The 24,416-nt window shown below is 44.6% G+C and overlaps 2 protein-coding genes and 1 long non-coding RNA gene across 5 annotated transcripts in view; 1 reads left to right on the top strand and 2 right to left on the bottom strand.

Annotated features, from left to right (window-relative positions):
* The window catches only part of EGLN1 (egl-9 family hypoxia inducible factor 1), a 58,042-nt gene extending 55,264 nt beyond the window's left edge, over window positions 1-2,778 (top strand). For all 3 annotated transcript variants that reach the window (XM_078434231.2, XM_078434230.2, XM_078434229.2), the window contains one exon: window positions 290-2,778. In XM_078434231.2, the coding sequence (XP_078290357.1) occupies window positions 290-354 (65 nt within the window). In that variant the 3' untranslated portion in view covers window positions 355-2,778. The remainder of the gene's footprint in view (window positions 1-289) is intronic.
* Window positions 1,399-10,264, bottom strand: LOC144613155 (uncharacterized). Its single transcript, XR_013550449.1, has 3 exons — window positions 10,067-10,264; window positions 7,231-7,323; window positions 1,399-1,511 (listed from the first exon to the last, which is right to left on the bottom strand). It is a non-coding gene; the product is annotated as an uncharacterized LOC144613155 (long non-coding RNA).
* Window positions 10,265-11,219: 955 nt separating this feature from the next.
* Window positions 11,220-24,352, bottom strand: SPRTN (SprT-like N-terminal domain). Its single transcript, XM_060642813.3, has 5 exons — window positions 23,745-24,352; window positions 22,125-22,224; window positions 17,478-17,606; window positions 13,904-14,165; window positions 11,220-12,808 (listed from the first exon to the last, which is right to left on the bottom strand). The coding sequence occupies exons 1-5, from the start codon at window positions 23,963-23,965 to the stop codon at window positions 12,060-12,062; spliced, it is 1,461 nt and encodes a 486-aa protein (XP_060498796.1). The 5' UTR covers window positions 23,966-24,352; the 3' UTR covers window positions 11,220-12,059.
* Window positions 24,353-24,416: the final 64 nt, after the last annotated feature.

The raw sequence follows: 24,416 nt of genomic DNA, 5'->3' as shown, positions 1-24,416 counted from the left end.
GTAGCAATTCACATTGCTTTTGAAGTGAAAAGGAGATAAAATCATGATCGCTGTAGAGAATGGCTTTTCCTTTTGAAGGTTTACTAGTTCAGAGTGATGCATCAGTTACAACAGTGCTGCCGGTAGATTTTAACAGTGAGTGTGTGATCGTTTTCAGGGGATGTATGTTTGCAAAGCTGAGGCATGGTGCACACTGTTAGCTCAGTGGGAAGCAGTAACAGAAGCTATCTGGTGCTTAATGAATGAATAATAATTGTTGTGTGTTTTTTTTTTTTTTTTTGCCTTGCAGGCGAAAAAGGTGTGAGGGTTGAACTCAATAAGCCTTCTGATTCAATCAGTAAAGACGTCTTATAGAGCCTTTGATCCAGCAATACCCCCCTTCACCTACAGTAATTGTTGACGCGATTTGTTAACTTGTGAATACAAATAAGTGGGATAAAGACAAATAGACAACCAGTTGGCATTTTAATAAGGAAACAGAAACAACTTCTTTGTGTTGCATCAGAAGGAAGATCTGGACTGCGTGACTTTGTAGTGACTTTGTACTGCATGATCGACTCCAAACCTGTGATTGCTAATGGGAAGAGTATAAGCCACCAGCTGACAATGGTATTGACATCTGGACATGAAATAAGTGCCCTCGGTAGAATTTTTTCATTCTTAATATTTTGCCAGATCTGTCATCTAGATGAGTTCATTTCATCGCTCCCTTTTTTATATAGTCAAGTTTGAATTTGAAGTAATTTTTGTATGATCAGGTACAATATATCAAAACTGAATTGAGAAAAAATTACAGTATTATTCCCCAAAATAGCATCGATCTATTTTTGTAAACTTCTTCGTACTATTAAATTTTGCCCTAAAAGACCTCTCATAATGATTGTTGCCAGTGACTGATGATTCCTTTCATTTTCTTTTTACCTAACGTAAGAAAAGGAGCACTTTACTCACCAACTAAAAAATCAGATTGTTTTGTAGTCCCGTCTTGTACACTAATTTGAACTCTTAAAAATTGCTGCTGTCGTTTTTTTGACATTGTTAGTGGAACATAACAGTACAAATCATCACCATTTACTACTACAAATAACTTTCAGTTCACATTTTATAAGAAAAAATACCCAGAAGGCTTTATTTTTTAAGTTAGAATTTTTACAAGACTAAAGTGACTGGCACTAAATGAACTTGATCTGCCCTCCGCATCAAGTTCCCGAGATAAAGGGCTTTCTCACGCTTTCAGGTATATTCTGTAGATGTAGAAGGTAACGTCCCCTTCCTAAGAGCTCTCCTTCCCAGCCAGTCAGTCGTACTTCCAATTTTGCTGTTACGTTTTCCTCCTCCTGCGACCCACGTGATGTGCAGATCAGAACCTTGCTTCTGTTGGATGGCGTCGGGGCGGGGGCGGGCGGACAGAGCGCCAGGGCTGAGCCGAGGTAGCGCAGACCAGTGCTGAGGCAGGTATTCCCTAGGCGTGATACCCGCCTCCTTGTCAGTACTGAAAGGTGTGTGTTTAGCTTAAAAAAACAAAAGAAGTGGAAAACCAGATGATTTTTTCTGTTTTATGATTTTTCTTTTACTTTTCAGAAGAAGAGGGAATATTACAGTATCACACAAGGCCTCCCAGACTTCTGTTTTTTGATATATGAACTGGGATGGATACATAAGACTTCATTGTCCTGGGCTAGTCTTTAGCAGAGCCCAGAGGGTGGTATCCGTATTTAACGTGAATTAGGGTCTAGACCTTGCCCACTTCAGTTTTCTATCTCTGTCCTTAATCTTTGCCAAAATGTGTGTACAGAAATATTTCTGTATATTTCAACTTATGACAGTTTTAGTATCTGTATAGTTTGTATTCAATTAGAGACCTTTTCTATGGAAAGCTCAGTAATTTTTATTAAAAGATTGCTATTCATGTAAAACATGAAAAAAAAAATCTAGTGAGACCAACAGTGTGGACTTAGGGTGGGGTTAAATATTCAGTATCCTGATCTCACTTAGAACTTGCAGGAGAAAATTAGAGCTTATGGTTGTTTTTCCTTGCCCGTGTTCAGTTTTATTCCACTTCCTCTCTCTGTTCCAGATAATGCAATGTAACATCTCTCTAGTAAGTGCCTCTGCCAGCCGGACCTGGGAGAGCAAGCTGTCTTTGCCATCTGGTCTGCGTGCGGCACGCTGCACTCGGCCTTGACTCAGAAACGCTGTCATGTTTAGGTCTAGTGGAGACTGTTCTGTTGATGGGGGGAGGGGGGGTTGTGTGATTGTCAGGGTGGGAGCCCCTGTGTCATTCACATGTGTGTCTCTGCAGTTGTGCAAAGTGTCAGATTCTACTCTATGTGGGTTGTGCTTTCCAGGCAGGTCTTGACATTTGTACTTTTCGGAAAATTTTATCTAATTCCTTGGAGATCATTGTGAAAGGATCAAGGAATCCAGGAGAGCCATTTCTTTAATATCCATTTAAAACCTGTTCGTTTCATGTTAGCGGGACCGTTAACTTGTCACCAAACAGGACTCTGTTTAAGACAAAATTTAAAACTACTTGTGGCCTATATATGTTTAATCCTAGTTAAAGACAAAGCTTCTAATGCTGTTTTTCATTGAATACATTAACTGGCTGTAAAACACAGACCTTTATCAACAGCAGGCAAAGAATTTCAGGATTCATATACAGATAGACGGGAAAGTCATGTAATTTGAAAAGCAGTGTTCCGTTACGAAAGAGCTCTCAAGTTGCTTGTAAAGCTAATCTAATTAAAAAGATGTATAAATGTTCTTGAAAAATTATGGTTGTTATTTCCAGCTGTCTTTTTTTTTTTCTTTTGGTTTTTAAATCTTTTATCCTACACGGACAGTCTTAATGGGCCCTTCTATCAGATAATGTGCTTTTCTATCACACATCTCTGGCTCAGTCCAGAATGTCTGGGATGACTTTTTATAAATGATAATGAGGGAAAGAGAGACAACAGTAAACACAGGAGTCTAACAATCCTAGAGACGTCCTGGGGGTGATTGGCCTGTCCATGGGATCCATGAGCTCTCCGTTTGGATTCTCAGCAATTGGATTCTTGCCCTTTCAATAGAATTTTTAAAACTACCCTAACACCAGGGCTGCTGAGCATATCTGTATCACCCACTCTGCAACAAACAAGAAGGGGCATCAGGCATAGATCTATAATTGTCACAGGTGTCCTAAGTATGTGTGCACAAAAGTTTACTTTGTGTGGTCGTGGACTAAAATATAAGAGCTCTTGTCATGTGAGATCAATACACACGTTCCTTTATCTCTTATCTAAGAAACTTTTAGTGTGGTGTTCTCTTTATTTTCCAGCCTCTCTCTTGGGGCATTTGGATAACTGTACTGAAATAAAGCTGGGTGGATGAAAGGAGAGGGCAGATGAGTCCGAGACGAAGACTAATTAAATTAGGTAGTGTTGTGAAAAGAGCACAGGACTGACAAATCTCTCTTCAGTTCTGGCCCAGGAACTTAATTATGTGATCGCTGGGGACTTCTTCATCTGAAAATAAACACAGTAGCTCCGGACCTGCAGAGCTGTGTGAGACCTAATGAAGTACAGATTATTTCCCAAGGTGCACATGGCCCAAGGATGGAGCGCTCCGCTGTGGCTGTAGACTCCGATGGTCAGTATTTGTACCGTACATTTAATAATGGACTTGTAGACTGGAGTTTCTCTGTTAGTTTATAACCACTCAGGAGTAAATGCCCAGTCTCCACTACCACATCTGAAGTCAGGAATATGTTCCCCAAATTCTGCTGTTGGTTTTAATGCATATTCTTTTCCTGATCCACCAGCAAGTAAATTTCACTTGAAATAGGGCAAGTGCCCAAGGATAAACCATTGGACCAGTGATGTGGGTGAAGGGCCTGGCCTCATGAGCTGGAAAAAGTTTTGTAAGGAGAAAACAAGAAGAAACCACTTCCCAAGACAGGTGGAGCCCTAACAGCTGCCAGCAGCCAAGGCGCCTTCTATCGAACGGGTGATCTTTTAACTCTGAACAAGGTGTAAAGTTTATTAGATAGGGCGTTACTGGATCAGGTCTTTTCATTGGGATTAGGACCTGTCCTGCCAAAGTTAATTACTGTTATTATCGAGTTCTATAAAATCCCTCTACATTTTTTTCCCTCAGAACCAGCAGAGTAGGCCGAGCAAACCTCATCTCCGTTTAGAATTGCAACAGGATAGCGCAGTGATTGGCTCACAGTCACGGAGCTAGTAAGCGGTAGTGAGCATCGGCTTTCCTTTCCTTGTGTAACTTTTTAAAAATTATTTTTTAAGTAATCTCTGCACCCAGCGTGGGGCTCAAACTCCCAACCCCAAGATCAAAAGTGACATGCTGTACTGACTGAGCTGTCCAGGCGCCCCTGTTTTCATAGTCAAAGCTATACATGTACATGTAGCCAAGTCAACTTGTTCTGTAAGGGTTTTTAAGGAAAACAGCCCCTCCTGTTCTTCATCTGAGAATTTAACTCTTACATGACTCTTTGGGTTTAATTAGTGGCCAGAAGAGGTCTAAGTAACATAATCCCATTGCTCCATGTTGGATCTTCAGTGTGAGACCTTACGTACTGACCGGTTCCCCACATGAAAGATAAAAATGTAGGTTCCTGTCCGGCCTCCCTCACCATCCCCGCCAAACATGTACAGCACGCCTCCATATCCCCCCATCTTCCTTTTGTAATTCTGTCGTAACCTAGATCAGGTTGATAGTCAAGACTACTGGTGATATTCAGAGCATGGTTTACACGGAGGAAATTGTGATGACTTTTCTTCCAGTTTTTGCTTTTATCCTGATGTCCTGATTTTTCATACTTTTCCTGTGGCTTCTAGCCTGCAGCAGTCCGGAGCGGCTGTCCTCTCTGCCTGGTAGACAGCCGTCTTCCTGAGGTCTCCTTTCCCCATTGTTCTGGAGACCCCCTCCACCACTCTCTGTTGGGTCTCCTGTTTCCTGGATCCCTTCCTTATCTTCCCCTTTCTCGGCTGATTTCCTCGGTCTGGTGGAGCATGTCCTTCACATGTCTTCCTGGGAAAGAGTATGTGGGTGGTATATTTCCCAAGACCAGTGTCTTTATTTTGCCCTCACGCTTCGTTGGTAACTAGAATGGAGCTTACCATTCGAGTTGGGAAATCCTTTTCCTTCAGCGTTTTGAAGGCATTGCCTCACTGGTTTTAGGTTCCAGTGTGGTTGCAGAGAAATCCAAGGCCGTTCCTACCCCTCACTCTTTATATGTAGCCTGCGTGTCCTCTGTGGAAGCTCCTGGAATGATTCTTTGCCTCCGGGTCTCTGTAGTGTTACAGCATGCTTCAGCACGATCCTCTTTCTCAGCCAGTGTAGCAGGCACGCAGACTGTACCTTCACGCCCCACATTTGAGGATGTTTTCTGAAACTATGCGATTATTTCTCCTCTCCGTTGTCTTGCTCTTTCTGGAACTTCTGTTGTCCAGACAGTGCATCGACTGGTTTGTGCATATTACTCTTGGTTACCGTGTGTCTTTGTCCTTTACTTGTTTTACATCTCTTTTCCAGTTACGCCAAGTGAGGATTTGGTGTTACTTTCCAAGAGCTCTCTTTTCTTCTCTTAATGTGTGTGTGTGTGTGTGTGTAGGATACAATAACCTGTTCTATTTAATAGATACAGTATTTAACCTTACTTTGTGTTTAATTTTTCTCTTTCACGTTGTAAGTTTTGCTCAGATGTCATAATTCTTGTGCGTTCATATTTAAGGGGAGGTAGCCGGGCTTCTGGTTTTCCAAGAAATATTGGCAGCCGCCTAAATCTGAATCTCTTTCATAATCTTCCCAAGACCATACAGACAAGGAGAACCAAGTAAGTTCCCTATAACGCATACCTGCAGTGTAAGTGTGAGACACAGACAGAAGTTCAGCTTTCAGGAAAGCAGAGAAATAAGCATCCGAGGCCAGCATCAGGACCCATGTGAAGGCAGAGTCAGGTGGAAACTGTATGATAAGGGGACGAGCGCAAGAGGGGCCGAGTGGTGGCAGTACATGGGGGGGAAAAGGCAGGGACCCCACCACGAGTGATGGAAATACAGTCCCGGCTGATGATGGTTCAACTTAAATGATTTTTTGACTTTACAGGGGTGCAAAAACAATGCACACTCAGTAGAAACTGTACTTCGAATTTTGAATTTGGATCTTTTCCCAGGCCAGCAATACGAGGTACATACTCTCTCATGATGCCGGATGACGGCAGCGGCTTCAGCTCCCGGGCAGCCATGCAATCACAAGGGTCGACAACACACTTCATACCATTCTGCACCCACACAGCCATCTGTTCAGCACAGCATTCAGCCGATTACATGAAACAGTCAACACTTTATTATAAAATAGGCTATGGGGTGCTTGGGTGGCTCAGTCAGCTAAGCATCTGACTTTGGCTCAGGCTGTGATCTCATGGTTTATGAGTTCGAGCCCCAAATTGGGCTCTGCGCTGATGGTACACAGCCTGCTTGGGATTCTCTCTGTCCCTCTCTCTCTGCCCCTTCTCTGCTCTCTCTCTGCCTCAAAAATAAATAAATTTAAAAATTAAATTAAATAGGCTGTGTGTTAGAGGACTCTGCCCAACCACAGGCTAACATAATTGTCCTGAGCCCGTCTAAGGAAGGCTGGGCTGAGCTAGGATGTGGGGTAGGTTAGGTGTATTAAGTGCATCTTCAGCTTATGATGGGTTTGTTCCGCTATAACTTGGGGAGGATCTCTGTACTGCTAAATCTGACACCAGTTCACCAGAGCACTGGCCACTGGGTCATCAAGAAGTTTGAAAGTTCATGAGATTGCAGGTGGCTGTTTGGGGAAAGTATTGTTTGTTGGAGGAGGGGCTGGATGGTAAAGTGCAAGAAGGAAGCGGGGGGAGGGGTGGGAGGGTATGGGCAGGGGGAAATCACAGAATCAGAAGAGAACCACCCTCCCAGCTCAAATAGCAAAGTGTTCCCTCTGAGGAATACTGTACCAACAGAACACTCTGGAATCATACCCAGGAAGCCGCACAGACCCCTCATGTCTGCCTAGATAGAGCCAATTTTCTGCAAGTCAAGAGAAAGAATGCCTTTCAAAATGAGCAGAAAAAGGAAGACAACATTTATAAACACTGCCATAGGAAGAAGACAAAATGAGAGTCAATTCCAGCTGATGAAAAGCCCCTCCTCAACCAGAAGGCAGAGAAAACCACAAGAGCCAGGCTGAGTCAAATATCCTTACCCAGGACTTTGCAGAAATTAAACTTCACGCCGGAACTTGAACATTCAAAATGTCAGCACAGAAATGAAACAAAAAAAGAAAACCTTCAACGACCTGTAAAAAAATGAAAAAGACAAAATCATCTCATGATTAAAAGGTGAACAAGGAAGAACAGATTCAGGGAAGGGCAGTGAAGAAAAGTAGGAGAGCAGGCAAGGGTACACAGCAGAAGTTACACAGAGGAAGCACACAAGTGTGTGCATCGTGGGGCGCTCACACAGTGACGAGAACGGACGGGCTACTGATACACAGCCTCCCCTTGTAGATCGAATGGAGGTAACTGGATATCTGGCATTAGGATGCAACTGAACAAGTGTGGGTGGGTCTATCTTCATAAATGAGTTCCCGGAAACCATTTATACCTGTGTAGGTACACACATTTATATACTGGATTTTTTTTTTTTTTTGAAGATTTGAAGTAATGTCTCCACCCAACATGGGACTCATCCCTGAGATCAAGAGCTCTACAGACTGAGCCAGCCAGGCGCTCCTCTATTGTTATTTTAAATGTATACCAATACATAAAAAGAATCCTGTGAGGAATCTTGTAAGAACAACAATAAAACAAATACCCTCCCCATTTCTTTCGTATAAATGCAGATTTTCATACGTTTCGTTTGTAAGGAATATTTAGTTTGTAAACAGTGCTGCTAACCTGGAATGATTTGCATCTCTTAAGAGTATTCTAGCTTGAAAATGCACAAACTTTGGTTCTTCGGAAAGAGTCCGTGTTCGTGAAGGGATTATTGAAAAAGCACATAAAAACGAACTTGAGAAATGTCTAACTTAACACCACTTAACACCAAGAATCTGAGAGGCTCCTCTTTGTTCTTTTGGACCGCTGATGTAGGGTCAAGCGACATTATATGTGTCCCAGGAAGCTTCCAGACTAATCTATGATACGGAGCAAAGTGCTAGATGTCAGACAGACTCAAGGGAACAGCACTGTAATTTCAGAAATAGTAGGAAAATATAGGTCTTGCCTTGTCTGGAAGGTTTCCTGTTCTGAATTATTACCGTTAGGCCCTATATGTGGGTTCCGGGTGTCTTTCTGGCAGAAGACTGTTCTGTTAGTGTGTCCAGTGAAAGGCGAACTGAAAACAAGGTTGGGGAGGTGAGGGTGCCTTGTGCATCAGCCCTTGTTTGTTTGAACAAGCACACATTCTTGGCCTGCCGTTCCCTTCTCACAGGACTTGAGATCATAACCTGTCCTTTCCTTTCTATGAATCAGAACTGGCAGCTATCATGCCAGTTGCTGGCAAGTTTTCTCCATTTCCTTTGGCTTCACCTTCAGTTTTTCAGATACTGAACTTCCCAGGAGCGCCCCCTGGTGTTCAATAAACGAGCGGTAAATTTGGCAAGGGTAATTCCAGCACAGAAACAAGCCAACGGCAGCTGGTTTCTGTACTACAGTATACAACACTGTGAGCCTTAATGATGATGTGGTTCCAGAGTCATTTAAGAAGAGCAAGTCTTTTGCTCTTCATTTCAAAAGACAGGTGATGATGAAGTATGATACATAACAACATTCTGGGGAAATGTCAGAAAAGCGCTAATTACGTGACGTCCTTTTCTGTTAATTTTAATTCCCTGGGCAATTTAACCCGTAATGATAATTGTCACATTAGAGTTTCACTTCACTAGTCAACAACAACTACAACAAATTGCTAAAAAACCAAGACAAAGAATAACAGGAAACCCTTGCTCTTCAGTAGGAATTAAACTACAGAGAGCTCAGCTTTTTTCTCCAAACAACCCAATGAGAGGAGGTCCTGCACGTGCCCCGGGTGCAGGATCCCAGGGAGGTAGCAAGTCTGTAAGAAGATACAGCAGCTATTCCACTTTGACATTGAAATTGACTTAAAAATCCTACGAAGTCCGAAAACATACAAGCTCAGTGCTTCAGGACAATGGGACAGCATGAGATGCTCACTCTTGTGTCTTCCACTTAGATACACATTTATAGTCTAAAAAGCAAGACAGGACTTTCCAGATTTGAAGTCAGGTTTGCTAGATAATGAATAGCCCTGGCTCTAAGAAAACACAGAGTTTTTATAAAGTCTACTCCCCTTCCCCCCAACCCCCCCGCAACCCATGTCCCCAGAACGAAGGGTGATAGCATTTAAAGGTGGACCCAGAATTTCCAGCTGGTATTAGGGTAGGAAGTTTGCTTTTTTTAAGGGATAAAAAAACGAAACCAACAGAACAGAAAATTGTTATAAATGACTCAGAGTTGGGGGTAACAGAATTCTTAAGGTAACATTTTTTCTCAAAAGTTTTAATGCGAATTGAAGGCTATTTAATTTCCAAATTTAAAATTAACTTCCCTTTTCTTGCCAGCCAACAGTCTTCCATCATCCCTTAAACCTGACCACCTCTTGATTTTACCAGCTGGCTCTTTCTCGGCCCATCCCTCTCTCATCCCGGCCAGTGCCCTTCCTATGCCCATTGATGTTGCCCCCGGAGAATCCATCTGAACGCTTCTCAAACGTCCTTGACTCTCTGGCTTACAAATCTTTCCAACCCCCCCCCCCCCCCCCCCGAATCAAAAGATGTGTACTCTCAGGGGCCACACGAAGTGGAGAAAGTGACAGACCGGGTCTCCACCCCCGAAACTCTATTCAGCTAGGTCTGTCTGCCGTCCTTCTGCCGTTTTACCCCTCACATCTTACTCTGTTCATTCGGAACAGCTTACTTCTGCCAGAACAGTGTGGTGGTCTGTCTCCACCGCCTTTCTGGTGCCCCTTCGCTCTGCTCGGCCCTTTCCACCCTTCCTTACCCGGCTAGCTTGACTCACCCTAGAAGACCCAGCTTGGATGTGGTCTCATCCAGGAAACATCCCCCCGAAGTCCTGACGTCCCCACAGCACCCAGCAGAGCACTTTCTGTGTTCAAATTAATCCGCTCTCGTCTCACTCCCCAACCAGGCTGTAAAACTTACAGACATGGGGCATTTTACCTCGTTGCCCCAGAACCTTGTACAGTTTTGAGTCAAAAAAATGCTTACCTGCACATAATTTGCCAAATGAAGAGAAAATGATCCTCTACGCAAGCATATAACGGCATACACGCAACATAATACACATATTTGAAGTCCTTTATCTGTAAATATTAAGTACTATTTTTTAACTTCATACTTAAGAAATATCAAAACTTGTCAACACTTCACCAGACAAGCTAAAATGAAAAGGAATAATAGATAATAGTTAAGGTATTAGCTATTAATAGATAATAGATGGTAATAGATAATAGTTAAGACAGATGGATACCTGAAACGCTTCCATACTGCTGGCCCGAGGGTCCCGTGGCAGCATTTTGTAAAGCGAGACGTACATCTACCCTGCAGTTCCAATCCTGGGTATACGCCCAACAGAAATGAGGAAGCACGTTCTCAGCAGCAGCATTCCTGACAGGCAGCCCCAGATCGGAAAGAACTCCCACGCCCAGCAGCAGCGGAATGGATGAATGAATGCTGGCATATTCATACAAACGCCGCAGAGCAATGAAACAATGAACTTAGGCATCTACACCGGCGGCAGCAGCGAGGACAGTACCTTTATGAAGTTCAAAAACAAGCTCACCCACCCATCTGCGGTGACGGAGATGAAAACCGCGTTACCTTTGGAGGTTGTGGGTTCGGACTTAGGAGTGGGCACCCTTGAGGACACCTCCTGCGGGAACCGCAGCGTTCTCTAACTTGATCTGGGCAGCAGGCGCCCAGGGGCCCCCCCCGGGGAAGCTCACCCCGCTGTACACTGGGGATCTGGCCCCTTAGGAACACACAGGTCGTGTTGCAACAAAGTCGAGAAAAGGGAGAACCCGTGAACTAAACTCTCGGGAATATGCCAACCAACGTGCTAGAGGCGTCGCCAGAGACAGAAAGTCGGCAGACGAAAGTATCTTCATCTCTTTGCCAGAGGTGGAAAGGAGTATTTCCGAAAAGAATTCTACTTTTCAAAATGCACAAATGGTATTCCTTTTTATTAGAACGATTACAACTTTTGGCTTACGGCTCACAATACTGTTTCCAGAGAACGCGCTACCGTGAACACCACCGAGGCAGCTCTGTGACGTTGTACGTTCCAGGTGGGTAGCGCCGGATCCACTCACTCGGCAGCGCGTTGAGAAAACCGCTCAACCCTGGCCTACGAAACTGCAGTAGCTGTTTGTTACTGGCAACATTCTAAAAGAGGTTTATTTTACTGTACTCCTTATGTACTTGAACCTAAAATCTGCTGCCACCTTTCAGTGATGACAGAACTAAAATTCTTTAAAACAGAGAAAATTTACTTCCTGTGAAGACTGAAAAAAAACAAAAACAAACAAAACAAGCCTCTGAGTACCCTGAAACAACTAATATGCTGTGTACCCCAGATTGTGTTTTTTGGTCAGTATGTCTGACATCAGGAAATTAACATCAGTTCTAGGACTGAGTTTTAATGTAACTGAAGAAATGCTCAGTGTAACCAAACACCAGACAGGATTCCTCACGGAGCATTCTGAGGAAGGTGTACAAATAAAAAGATTAACCGCAAGAACACGAATATCTAAAAATTCTACGTGTATACATGCAGAGTAAACTCTGCGCTACGGTATACACAAGGCAGGAGTGAACGGTAGTGCCTTTAAACATAAAATATTTTTCATTATAATCTCATGTGTATATATAAAATAGAACTAGATTCTAACCGACAAATCGGAGTATGTACCAGAACTTCCTGAGGGCCTGACACTAGACTAGTGAGGTAATACAGGTGGCGTGTGACACCCGTCTGTTTTCCGAAGACCTTTTCAACTTTTGCCATCGACGCTAGCGCCTTCAAGGCACCGGTCCAAGTGCTCGTTAATTTGCGACTCTAGGACTTCGTTCCAACAAACAGGACAACTGACCGCTCTGCTCTGACTGGCTGAAGGGCTGGAGCTCTGAGCCGCGGCTGGAGGACGTGAACTCCACTCGGGATCACTTCCACCACGTTGCACTTGCTCTTTCTTGATAAAAAGCTCGTCAGAAACAGACTGGTCTTCTAGCCTGGCTCGTTTACTTGGCAATCTCTCTTCGGGCCCGCTCCCGCCCGGGGCCGCGGTCACAGGTGTCGATTCCGGGGCTTTTAAAGAATTTCTCGGGGCTATCTTAGAGGAGGGGACCCTTCTGTGAGACGTGGAAGAGATGGAGTTTTTAGGGAGGTCGCCGCCTGCCCCGCTTTTTGGTGGAGATCCACTCACGCTTCTGCAGGCCTTCTGGTTGGCAGCTGACACTCTAGGAAAGTAGCTGCTTACGACATTTTGGCGACTGGCAGCAAGAACAGGGGCGACGAGAGAGGTTTTTTTGCTTGGACCATTCTGTTCGGAGTTCACCTCCATTTTAGAATTAGGTCTCAGAGCTGTTGCTGAGCGGTCTTGACTTAAAAGATCTTGGGTTTTATTGACGGCATGTGAAGTGACAAATCTCCCGGACAAAGGCGAATTGCTCGCGTCTCCCAGGACGTATCCTTTCCCACTGAAAGGGATCAACAGCTGGGTCTCACCTCTGTTGGGCTGATCTGCAAAAGAAAGCAGAGGTTTTCCTGACTCGAGATCAACACGGTAACAAATGTCGAGCTAATGGACAGGTTTTTTTTTTTCAAAATGAAGAAATACGGTTTTATTCTGTAACTTCGGTCCCCGCACTAACTACCTATTCGTCGGGAGGGGGACGATCTGCAGCGGTCAGGGGGCGCTGGTGGGGCAAAGGCCAGAAAACAACATCCTCTCCTATTTAGATCAGGGGTTCTACCATCCGAGGGCCACTAGCGAAGGCACTTGGACCTTGAAAATCGCATAGCGGTCTTGCGGTTCCGCCCCAGGGGGAAAAGTCTGCTCCCACATGCTTCGCTTTCCTCCGGCTCGCACAAAATGAGGATGCGTCATCTCCCCACGGACGTTCTCCAGCGCCTCCGCTCACTTTACGTTTCGGATTCGGGAAGGGCAGCTTACTACGTTCCTGCATCCAATCAGCAACTCGCCAAGGGAAGAAGCATTAACTCAGTGACCTGGTTCCCTCTTCAAGAGGCAGTGACTCTGAACTTCATAGGAAACGGATAAATCTTGCAGATGAAGGACCAGCACATACATGTCATATCCTTTTCCCATTCTCCCAATGAAAACACGTCCATCCACAGAAGTCACTCGGACAGAATCCAACTGATAGGAAGGGGTGGAGTCAGGACTGATTCCGGGCATTGTTATTTGAATCCCTGTTTTTATTTTGACAATCTTTTTGCCTTCTGTTTCCCAGTGACTCAGTGAGCCCAGACCGGGAAAGGGACTTTAGTCTCTAATATGGCCAGTGCAAACCATTTCTCCCTTAGCTCCCCTCCATACAGAGCAGCGTGAGTCACACTGGCAAAGGGACTTTTTAGTCTCTGATATGGCCAGTGCAAACTATTTCTACCTTAACTCCCCTCCATACAGAGCAGCGTACGTTTTTCTACCACCATTTCAGAAAAAAACGTGATCTTCTGAGGTCCACACTCGCAAACATCTACACCAGCAACAATCCTTAAGCTCATCTAAACACCGCTCCTCCCCAGGCCGGGGCTGGCTTTTTGGGCCATCAGCCGCGGTCTCGGCAGAGGCGGAAGGACAGACAGAAGTACCTTTCTTTTCGGCCGCCGGCTGCCTTCCTGGTTTTGTCTTCCCCTTGCCTTTCCGGGCGTAGTTCTCCGGCTCCTTGATCTTCACGTAGGTGCCACCACACTTCTGCTGGTGCTCTGCCCACCAGTAGTCGTGAGCGGACGGCGCCCGGTTGGTGGCGCGTTTGACGTAGCCATAGTAGGGCTTCTTGTGCCGACACGGCCCGTCACAGCGCCACCAGTGTCGCCGGTACTCATCCACCTCGTCGTGGAACGTGTGGTACACCTGCGCGGACAGAACGCGGTAGGCGTTAGGGGGGCAGGTTAACGATTTCCAGAAAATACACGGGCAGCCTTTTCTCGGTTTCAACCTGGCAGCTTCCGAGGGCTCTCTGCAGGGATAGCCGGGGGAAGGTGGCAACTAGATTTAGCTTCTGTTCGAAATTTCACGTTAATGGAAGGGCAGCAGTTCATACTCCAGGAACTGTGTAAAGATAGAAAACCACGAGATTGGAAGACAAAAGAAAATATTTTCTGACTCGCCAAAAGCTCTATCACATGCTAGAAGTTTTACAGACCAAATCGTAAAACGATCAAATATTTGGATAAAGACAAAACTGTGCATAGTGCCATGATAAGGAAGAACTGTTGCCACTGCTCAGTGGCAACTTTGTCCTCAGAGGTGACAGAACCATAGGGTCCTGGACCACCTGCTGCAAATTCTCGACCCCTGCCACCCAGCACCCTGCGCTGTCCCGGCCTCTGCCACACCCGCTATCCACAGCCCTGCAGCTCTTTGCTCCGGTCTCTGTAACGAGCCTCATGGGGCAGCATTTTATCTGGTTAAGGCAAAGGCTCCCCAGGATCGTTTTCATCTTTGTTCCCCTAGTGGCTAACTTAGGCTCCGGCACAGTGAGTACCTGCTTGCTGCCTGGGTGAGTGGAAAGCTTCACTCCTTGACTCAAATAAAATTCTCTGCGAATGTGCTTTTTGATCCTTACATGAGATCCTTTCGTTTCACCTTCTACATGGAACCTTACTCAGAACCCAAGCAGAGGACAGATCAAAGAGGTCTGAAAGGAAAGTTAGCCCTACCACCTTGGGGGCCTGGAGGATAGCAGGGCACCATTTAAAAACCGATAATCTGGGGCGCCTGGGTGGCTCAGTCAGTTAAGTGTCTGACTTCGGCTCAGGTCGTGATCTCAGAGTTTGTGAGTTCGAGCCCCGCGTCGGGCTCTGTGGTGACAGCTCAGAGCCTGGAGCCTGCTTCGGATTCTGTGTCTCCCTCTCTCTCTGCCCTCCCCCATTTGTACTCTGTCTCTCTCAAAAATAAATAAACATTAAAAAAATTTTTTTAAAAACAACAAAACCCCAGAAAGTGTCTTTTAAAAAAATAAATAAAAAATAAAAGCGGGTAATCCTAAATAACCCTGAGTACCTTTTTCTTCTCTCTTCTCAGTGGAATGTTACTATTGTACAAGATAAGGAGCATCTGTAGATGAGACTTTTTTATTTTAATTTTTAAGTAATCTCCACACCCAACGTGGGGCTTGAACTCACAACTTCAGGATCAAGAGTGGCATACTCTACCGACTGAGCCAGCCAGGCGCCCCAATGAGACTTTTCTTAACCAGAGACTGAACTTTCTAATAAATTCCCCTAAGGGAATGTGAAGCCTTCCATAACTCTACACCTAGTTTTATAGCACCTCTCCATCCTAAGCAAAAATCTCGTATCACTTGGCAAGCGTATCAGTAACGCACGGTATATGAGGCACAGAAGGAACTGGAGGGCAGAGGTTTAGGGGCAAAGAGATCTGGAACGCCCGGCCGCTTCTTCGCTTCATTTCTTGGCCAAAAAGATCAGGGAGTGGGATCTGTTTTGCTTCCAAGTCCTGTAACTCCTCCTCCAGCATGGGGATGTGACTTCTTTAACGACGTAGTCACTAAAATAAAATTGTGAAACTGGATGCCCTGTGGAGTTTGTTATAACAGGATGTAACCTGTAAAAGCAAGGGGTGTCCACTCAATAAAACCTCCTAAATGAAAACACACAGACGGCCGAGATAAAAGAATAGATGCTCTTTTTCCAAGGGAACAAGAGGAAGTATACCGGGACTTTGCTTAAAGTGAAAACACCAGTGAGGAAACTAAAAGCCTTTTGTACTGTACTAGCAGCTCCATACTTCTTCTGCTAATTTGGATTTGATGGGACTGATTTTTAATGCAAGCTACTTTCTTGATGTTGAAGGAACTCTATGCGATAATGAAAAGAGCTCTGGAGAAAATGAAAACCGATAGCTAGAAAAAAACACACACAGAAGGTGAACATTTCCATTTTCCACCACACTGGTCTTTACCGCCCTTTAAAGGCAGGAAATAACCAAACACACCAAAGAATTTAATCTTTGTAGGAACTAAGATTCTATTTGGTTCAGTCCAATTCGGTATTTGTTAAGGCCCCGTCGGGGCACTGCATTACACACCTTATACAGAGGTCTACAGAGAAACAAGAGCTACCCGGTGTTCAGAGGTTTGAGAGCAGAATAAAATATTATAAAAGGTACAAGAGCTGCTGAGGACATTCAAAGGAGGGAGAAGGTCTAGCCCACTGCAAAGATGAAGTGCATTTGACAGAAAACAGAGGAAATGGCCTATTTTAGGAAGAGGATGTAGGAGGAGAGGCACAGGGGGTGGAAAGTTCACTTCAAAACAAGATAGTACAGGGGCATCTGGGTGGCTCAGTCGGCTAAGTGTCTGACTTCAGCTCAAGTCACGATCTCACGGTTTGTGGGTTCGAGCCCCATGTCGGGCTCTGTGCTGACAGCTCAGAGCCTGGAGCCTGCTTCGGATTCTGTGTCTCCCTCTCTCTCTCCCCCACCCCTGCTTGTGCTCTCTCTCTCTCTAAAATAAATAAACATTCAAAATAATTTAAAAAAAAAAACTAAAAAGACATTACGGTCACTTGATAAAATGCATCAGTAATAAAAACAACTGGTATTTAACTTGTGCTCAAACCAGGCTACGACGTTTTGTATTTTCTCCTCTGATCCCCCCCCAAGGACCCGCAGATGAGTTCGTGCTGCCTGGGAGTACGCGGGGGTGCAGAGAAGTTAGGGAGGAGGCCTCACAGTTAACCATCCACAGAGCCAGCATCTCAACCCAAGCAGTCAGGACTCCTCACACTTTTTTGACCCCAGGCTCTGCTTCCTACAATATTATGCAGAAAGAGGAATCAAGGAAGACTTTCAGTGAGTGTAACGACACATGAAACGACAGAGCACAGGAACGATCGGAGGAGGAGGCCGTAATCCGGAAAACGAAGTTAACAAAGAGACAAATGTCATAACCCAGAGGTACCTCGGGCCTGCGGTAACCACGCACAACATGTCACACCAGATGTGCCGCGAGGCGACAGCAAGGGTGCTACTGGAGGCCCAAACAAGCCAGTCAGCTTCTCTCAGCCTGTCTTACCACCCACCGTGGAAAATCCTCAAAGTCGGTACTCGTTTCCACCCTGTTGTCTATTTTCAGTGAAGCCCCAGGAAGTACAGAGTAACTAACGACTAAAAATCATAAACGCGCGCGGCTTTACACACCGTTATGTTGGCTCCGGTCAGGCGATTGATGCGATGCATATGTTTGCAGAACTCTGGGCCGTGCCCTTCCCGGTCTTTATCGTTATTAGTGACAAATAGATAGGCGTGGATCATTTCATGCAAGAGGGTCTGAAACAGAAACATACAAATGCATTTGTTAGGGCGCTTTTGAAGAGAGAAATGCATTTTCCTTCTCTACCTGGGGACCTAACTTCCCTTGGATCACAGGCTCCTTTCAGAAACTGTTAAGTCTTGAACCATTTTGCTAGAAAAATTACGTACACATACATTCACAAAACTCAGCGCATGATATCTGAAGTTCTGCAGATCCCAGGTCAAGGACTCCTGTCGCAGGAAAGCCCTTTTATTTCTTACTCAGAATCCAAAAGGAAAGATCAATGAGCTCAACTACATAAGAACTTTAAAATTCCGCATGGGGGAGAAAGCGGCATTGAGTGAAAAGACAAATTCAGAACAACGTGCAGTGCCTCTCACGGGCTACTAATTCTTCAAATATAAGACCGACTGAAGTCAACAGGAAAATGACCTAAAATCCAATTTTTAAGTGGGCAAAGGTTATAGATGGCTCACAGAAAAATGTAAATGACCCATAAACATGAAAAGAAATGTTGGACTTCATTTATAAAAATAATTACAAATTCATGCTACCTCTCGCTTATCTAGAGGAGTAAATTCCCGAAGTTTGACCCCATTAGTAAAGCTAAGGGAAGCAAATGTTCCCAGCTGTCTCTGGCAGGAGGTGCAAGATGGTATAAACCCCCACGGAAGAGAATTTGGTAAATCTCACAAAATGACAAAAGCATTTATCCCTTGACCCAGCAATACCTAGGCTAATAGGAAAGGTCATAGGTGCAAGGTATTTTCATTGTGGCATTGTTTATGGTAGCAAAACAATGCAAGTAAGTGTCTAGCAATAGAGAGCTGGTTGAATGAACTATGGAAAATCCTTACAAAATTCTATAGAGTTAAAAAAAAAATGAAAAAGATCTCTGAAATCATTTGGAGGAACCTACAGAGTACATGGTTTTAATGAAAAAGGCGAAAAGCAGAAGACAGTACACAGTATATCGTGTAAGAAGTCTGTTATGTGATCAGGAGAGGGAATAAGAATGGACATAAATATTTGCAAAACAACAATAAAAAAAAAAAGAAACTAATGGCAAGAGTATCATACAGTAATTGGGGAGTTCTGGATACAGGGATGGGGTGGGACATTTCTCTGTGTACAGCTTTCCAGAGTTTGGGGATTTTTGAATATGTAAAATTTTAAAACACACAAACAAACACTAAAACCTACTGCTCTGGTGAATAGCATCTGAAGGGAAATCCTGTGACTGGCCCAGATTTCGTCTGAGTTTGTACTTAGAGAAATTCCAAAAATCTCTGACTTAAAACAACACCATCACCACGCTCCTGCTCATTCCCACACCACGAATGCAGACGTATAGGTGCAGAATTAAAAGTATTTAAAGCTGCTGTTTCATAATTGGTCCTAAAAAATATGAAGACTTTTTTAAAAAGTGAAAGTCATACAGGTCTTCAAGAACAAACCTTGTTCATAATTTTTATAAAAAGAATTCCTGCCAGAAGAACCAGATTGCCATTAATGAATTGTAGGCTTATCAAATTATGCCGAACAGAGAAATGGGTGTGTCAAGCACTGTAACTTGGTCATTGTGAAAACACCCCTTTTACAACGATCGACTCTGTATCTCTGAAAATGAACTTAATCTTTTCAAGTAAATGCCACTCTACTAGGACTCAAATTCAAAGGGCATTCCACATTTCAATTTTGTCCAACATTCTAAAGTAATGATCAGTAACTATTCTTACAAAGGAGGAATAAATTTAGATCCCTAATTTGGGGTTCAACGGAAACATCCTGAAAGCGGCACACGGCACCACACTGAACGTTTCTATTTTTATGTATTTTCTATTTTCCACATTTAGGCTAGATTCAAGGTTCTACTCAACACGGTCCCAAAACACCTCTATTTCCCACCACTGGGTTCTCTACCTGGCCAAAAGCAACTACTTCTAGTCCTCAATATGCCCTGAGATTCATGCCTCAATTTTGCTCACAGCATCCTATTCCTTCTGCCAAGAGTAGTTTTCCTGTACCATCTCTACTTGTCAGAATCCGATCTGTCCTATGAGGCTCAGCTCCACGTTTTCATTTGCAGCAGGAGCAATTACACAGCGGTAGTGATGAGGGGACAGGACAAGAGCTTTAGGGCCAGGGAAACTAGAGCCTACCACAAGGGTTTGTCACTTATGATGCACAAGACCTTGGACAAGTTACAACTTGCTGCTCGTTGCTAAAATGGGGATATCCTAATCTTGCGGGGCTACGGGAAAGGCACACACTGGATTAGCTATTAACTAGATGAACACTAGTCCAAAATCTGGCATATAATACGTGCTCAATAAAGAGTGAGAGGCAGGAGTGGTGATGTTAGGTAGTAATAAAATACACACGCGTATGAAGCTTTTCTTCTCTGTCCTCAACCAGACTCAGTCCTTTCCTTTCCTGAATCCTATTCATTATAATATGGGTCGCTACGTTATGTACAGGCCAGAGTCACACTGTTCCTCCGTGGGCCTTCTTACAGTGATCTGATATTGTAACTTTCTGCCAATAGCAAATGCTCACTTGACAGCACTACCACACATTTTCCATTCTCTTCTTGCCCATTACTTTAAAAAAATTTTTTTTTGTAATGTTTATTTGCTTTTGAGAGAAAGAGAGAGAGAGAGAGAGACAGAGAGACAGAAGAGCGAGTGGGGGAAGGGCAGAAAGAGGGAGACACAGAATCCGAAGCAGGCTCTAGGCTTTGAGCTGTCAGCACAGAGTCCAAAGTGGGGCTTGAACTCACAGACTGAGATCATGACCTGAGCTGCAATCAGACGCTTAACCGACTGAGCCACCCAGGCGCCCCCATCGCCCATTACCTTCAAAAAGAACACTGTTCGTGTGTTTACTTAATCATTTACACAATAAATATTCATTATGCAACTACTACTCTAATTAGGGCTCCTCAGAAGGTTGATTTGGTTAATTAAGTTCAACTTTTTTGTTTTATGTCTACAGTTTTTTTTTCCGCTTATTCACTGAGTTACCAAGAGTGTTGTGTTTAACATCTGCAACTATGATTATGGGTCGATTATTTCTCTTTTTGCTTCTACTAATTTATGCTTCATGTAGTTTAAAGCTGCATTATTACTGTTAGAATCATTATGTGTTTTTATTTAATAGATTATTTTACCATTATAAAACGTGAACCTTTTTTTCTAGTAAAACTTCTTCCCTTAAAACCTTTAGTTTGCTACAGTAGCTTTCTGTTAGGGTTTTGGATGATATACTTTTTCTGAACCTTTCACATTTAACGTGTGTGTGACTTTAAGCACACCTCTTTTAATCTAGTATGTCACTCCACGTCTTAAACCAGTGCTTAGTCCGTTTACATTTAATGTAATTACTGATATCGTCTTTACACCTACCCTTCTTTTTGGAGGGCTTTGTTCCTTTATTCCTCCTTTCTTTTTTATTAATCAAGTATTCCTGTTGTACCATTTTATGTTTAGTAGCTATTTACTTTTTTTTTAATTGTAAAAAAAAACCACAACACAAAATTTAACATCTTAACTATTTTTAAGTGTACAGCTCGAGTGTTAAATATATTCACAGTGTTCTGCAACCCATTACCTTTTATTATCCTTAAAAACAGCATCTTTTGTATTTCCAAGCATATTTTAATGTACTTCCCATCCAGCCTCTACCACTCTATCTTCTTTGGTGCCTACGTTTCAAGTTATACAATTGGGGCAAGACAAGTCATACTGGGTATATCTTGAGGAATTTCAGACATCTTCTAAACTGAAACTAACCATAATCTGGGAGCTCCTATGGCTCCATTTTGCTAGTCAAGTGCCCTCACTCATGTGGGCTGGTTCTACCAGCTCAGCTAGATGTTCTGGGAGGACAGCGTCATTGTGGCTGAACAGAGGACAATCAAAATTTGTGTGCCTCAATAGGAAGATATGAGTCCTGATTTTGCTCTGCTTCTTAGTATGTAACTTAAACTAGCTTACTTATGCTCTCTGAACCTTAAATTTCTTCATTTATAAAAATGAGGACAACACACACATTGCACATAAACAAGGTGGCTGTAAAGCTCAAATCCGGTATTATACCTGAAAAACTTTAACTGTGAAGAACCATAAAAATATAAGGTAACCGGGGCGCCTGGGTGGCGCAGTCGGTTAAGCGTCCGACTTCAGCCAGGTCACGATCTTGCGGTCCGTGAGTTCGAGCCCCGCGTCAGGCTCTGGGCTGATGGCTCGGAGCCTGAAGCTTGTTTCCGATTCTGTGTCTCCCTCTCTCTCTGCCCCTCCCCCATTCATGCTCTGTCTCTCTCTGTCCCAAAAATAAATTAAAAACGTTGAAAAAAAAAAAATTAAAAAAAAAAATATATATATAAGGTAACCATTATTATTGGCCCTGCAATTAAAGTTGTGAGGAAATAATTTTTTTTTTTACACGTATAGGTGAATTCACATCAGTCTAAATCAATAATAAGCATTTTTAAATAACTGAGGTAAGAACCAAGTTTATGCAAAGGATACCTCTACAAGATCCTTTCTCGGTCTCAACTTTAAAAGAGGTTCACTGAGCCGGATGGAACACATTCCGCCCCTCCCTTCATAGCTGCATATCCCAGCACACCTGGAAAACAACCACCACAAAAGCATTATTTACCAAATATACACAAAAGAGAAATAGAAATGAAAGAGTAAATCACTTCACACTAGTTCACACCAGGACACCCTCTTTGTCAGGAGATATTTGCACCTCACCCTAGGGAGAAAGAGGTGTGAATGGTAGTGACATTCACTAGTGTCAGTAGTGACAGGCAGTGACTGTCCCTTGGCCTTGCCAGGCTGCAAGAGCCCAAAGAAGATCATCCTCTTCTGCTGCGCCCAGTCTCCTCCCTACAAACTGTAATCGGTTTGCGGTGATTACGGCCAGATCGCCATGAACACGTCTCCAAAGCGGTAACAGAAGCCTCTATGAAGATTTGTTCTTTACACACAGTTTTGTATCATTATCTTAACCTGGCTTACTTAAGGCTGTTGTGTAGCACTTCAAAGACAAGCACATAGAACACAATCCCATCTTAAACTTGTTAGCTCAGTTCATGTGCAGGAATAGATGATTTCAAATTGGGACTTCTCTCCTTGGTGGGAAAGGGATCCTTTTAGAGGCATCCCCTAAGATCCCTTGGGTCCAGCAATATGGAAACGGTCAACCCTGTCCCCCTTCTAACACCTGAGCTCACTACTAAGTGGTGGTGTCTTAACGAGCACGGAAAAGGACAACACCCACCCTTGGGAGGCTTCCCTGTGTCCTCAGCATTCTTTCTTTGGGGCAGACTCGCTTCTCCCTCCTGGGTCCCAAAGCACTACCATAAGACAAATCTGGAATGTGCTAATTGATTTTCAAGCGACGGGAGATTCAGAGAAATATCCTTTCGGGACCCCTGGGTGGCTCCCGCTTTCAGTTCTGGTCATGATCTCGGGTCCTTGAGTTCGAGCCCCACCTGGGGCTCCACACTCAGTGTGGAGATTCCGGCTTGGGATTCTCTCTCCCTCTCCCCCTGCCCACTCCCCCCCCCCCCCCACTCGTGCTCACTCTCTCTCAAAAACAACAAAAAAACAAAGGAATATCCTTTTCTCTGTGTCCTTTATTTGCTTTTTAAGTTTATTTATTTCGGGAGAGAAAGCGCGTGCGCGCGAACACAGAGAGAGGGAAAGAGAATCCCAAGCAGGCTCCATACTGTCAGCCCAATGGGGGAGGGGGATGCAACTCACCAACCGTGGGATCATGACCTGAGCCAAAACCAAGAGTCAGACACTTAGCTGACTCAGCCACCCAGGCGCCCCTCACTGTGTCCTTTATAAATCAAACTCTTGGCGAGATGGGCCACACAGCTTTCCTCAAGTTGTTGGAGCACGAGAGAGAGAGAGAGAGAGAGAGAGAGAGAGAGAGAGAGAGAGAGAAGGGAAGGGAGAGATACACCAGGAGATGCTGGCCCAAAACAAGACCGACACCGACACTCCCCTCCACCCCCCGCATTTCACAGACCCTGGGACCACTGGGGACGGAGAAAGAGGAGAAGTTCACGGCCGGCGGCTGCAGAAGAGCTGCCAGCTGGTCTCTTTTCCCCAGCGGGGTTCGAGACTCACAGGGTCATTCGCATGCTCCACTTCACCTCGACAGCCTCCAGCTGGCCCCAGAAGAACCGATCGTTGAACTGCACAAACAGGGCCTGCAAATCCGGGGTTGGGTCCACCAACTCCCAGGACGCGTCCACCAGCGACAGGGGCGCCTGGGCCCGGTCGCCCTCCGACGCCTGCAAGTTCCACTCCTCCTGAAGCCGTAGTGCCAACACCAGATCCTCATCCATCTCTGCCGGGATCCCAGGCGGCGTTCGCCGGCGTTAAGCGGGCCCCCGGGGGAGGCCGCGACTCCACCTCTCTGAAGTGGCGGCGGCGGCCTGACCCGGCTCCTAGGAGATACCGGCTCTCGGGCTGCTCTCGGGGCCGCCCGCCGATCTCGCGAGAATTCAAGAATAACCGGCTCGAGAACGAGAACTGAATTTGCCCCAAACGCCGAAGCCAAGATTCTGCGGCTTAAAGTAGAGAACTCAGCATGACACCTCTTAGTGGGCTCAAAACGTGGGTTCCCAGGCCTTGGTCTAGAGGAAGGTTTCAAGAAACCGGTTACCGCCTTTACGCTTCGCCACTAACTTCAAATACCAACGTCACGCTCAGAACATGCGCAGTACCCACGTCTCGCTGCCTCGCCCTCCACTCTCTTCCGCAACAGAGCCTCCGGCGCGTGAGCCCTAGCCGCTG

The sequence above is a fragment of the Panthera onca genome, chromosome D2 (assembly GCF_046562875.1).
Source record: "Panthera onca isolate mPanOnc1 chromosome D2, mPanOnc1 haplotype 2, whole genome shotgun sequence".
Lineage (NCBI taxonomy): Eukaryota > Metazoa > Chordata > Mammalia > Carnivora > Felidae > Panthera > Panthera onca.
The sequence above is the reverse complement of the archived record's forward strand: the minus strand, read 5'-3'. Positions and strand labels throughout refer to the sequence as shown.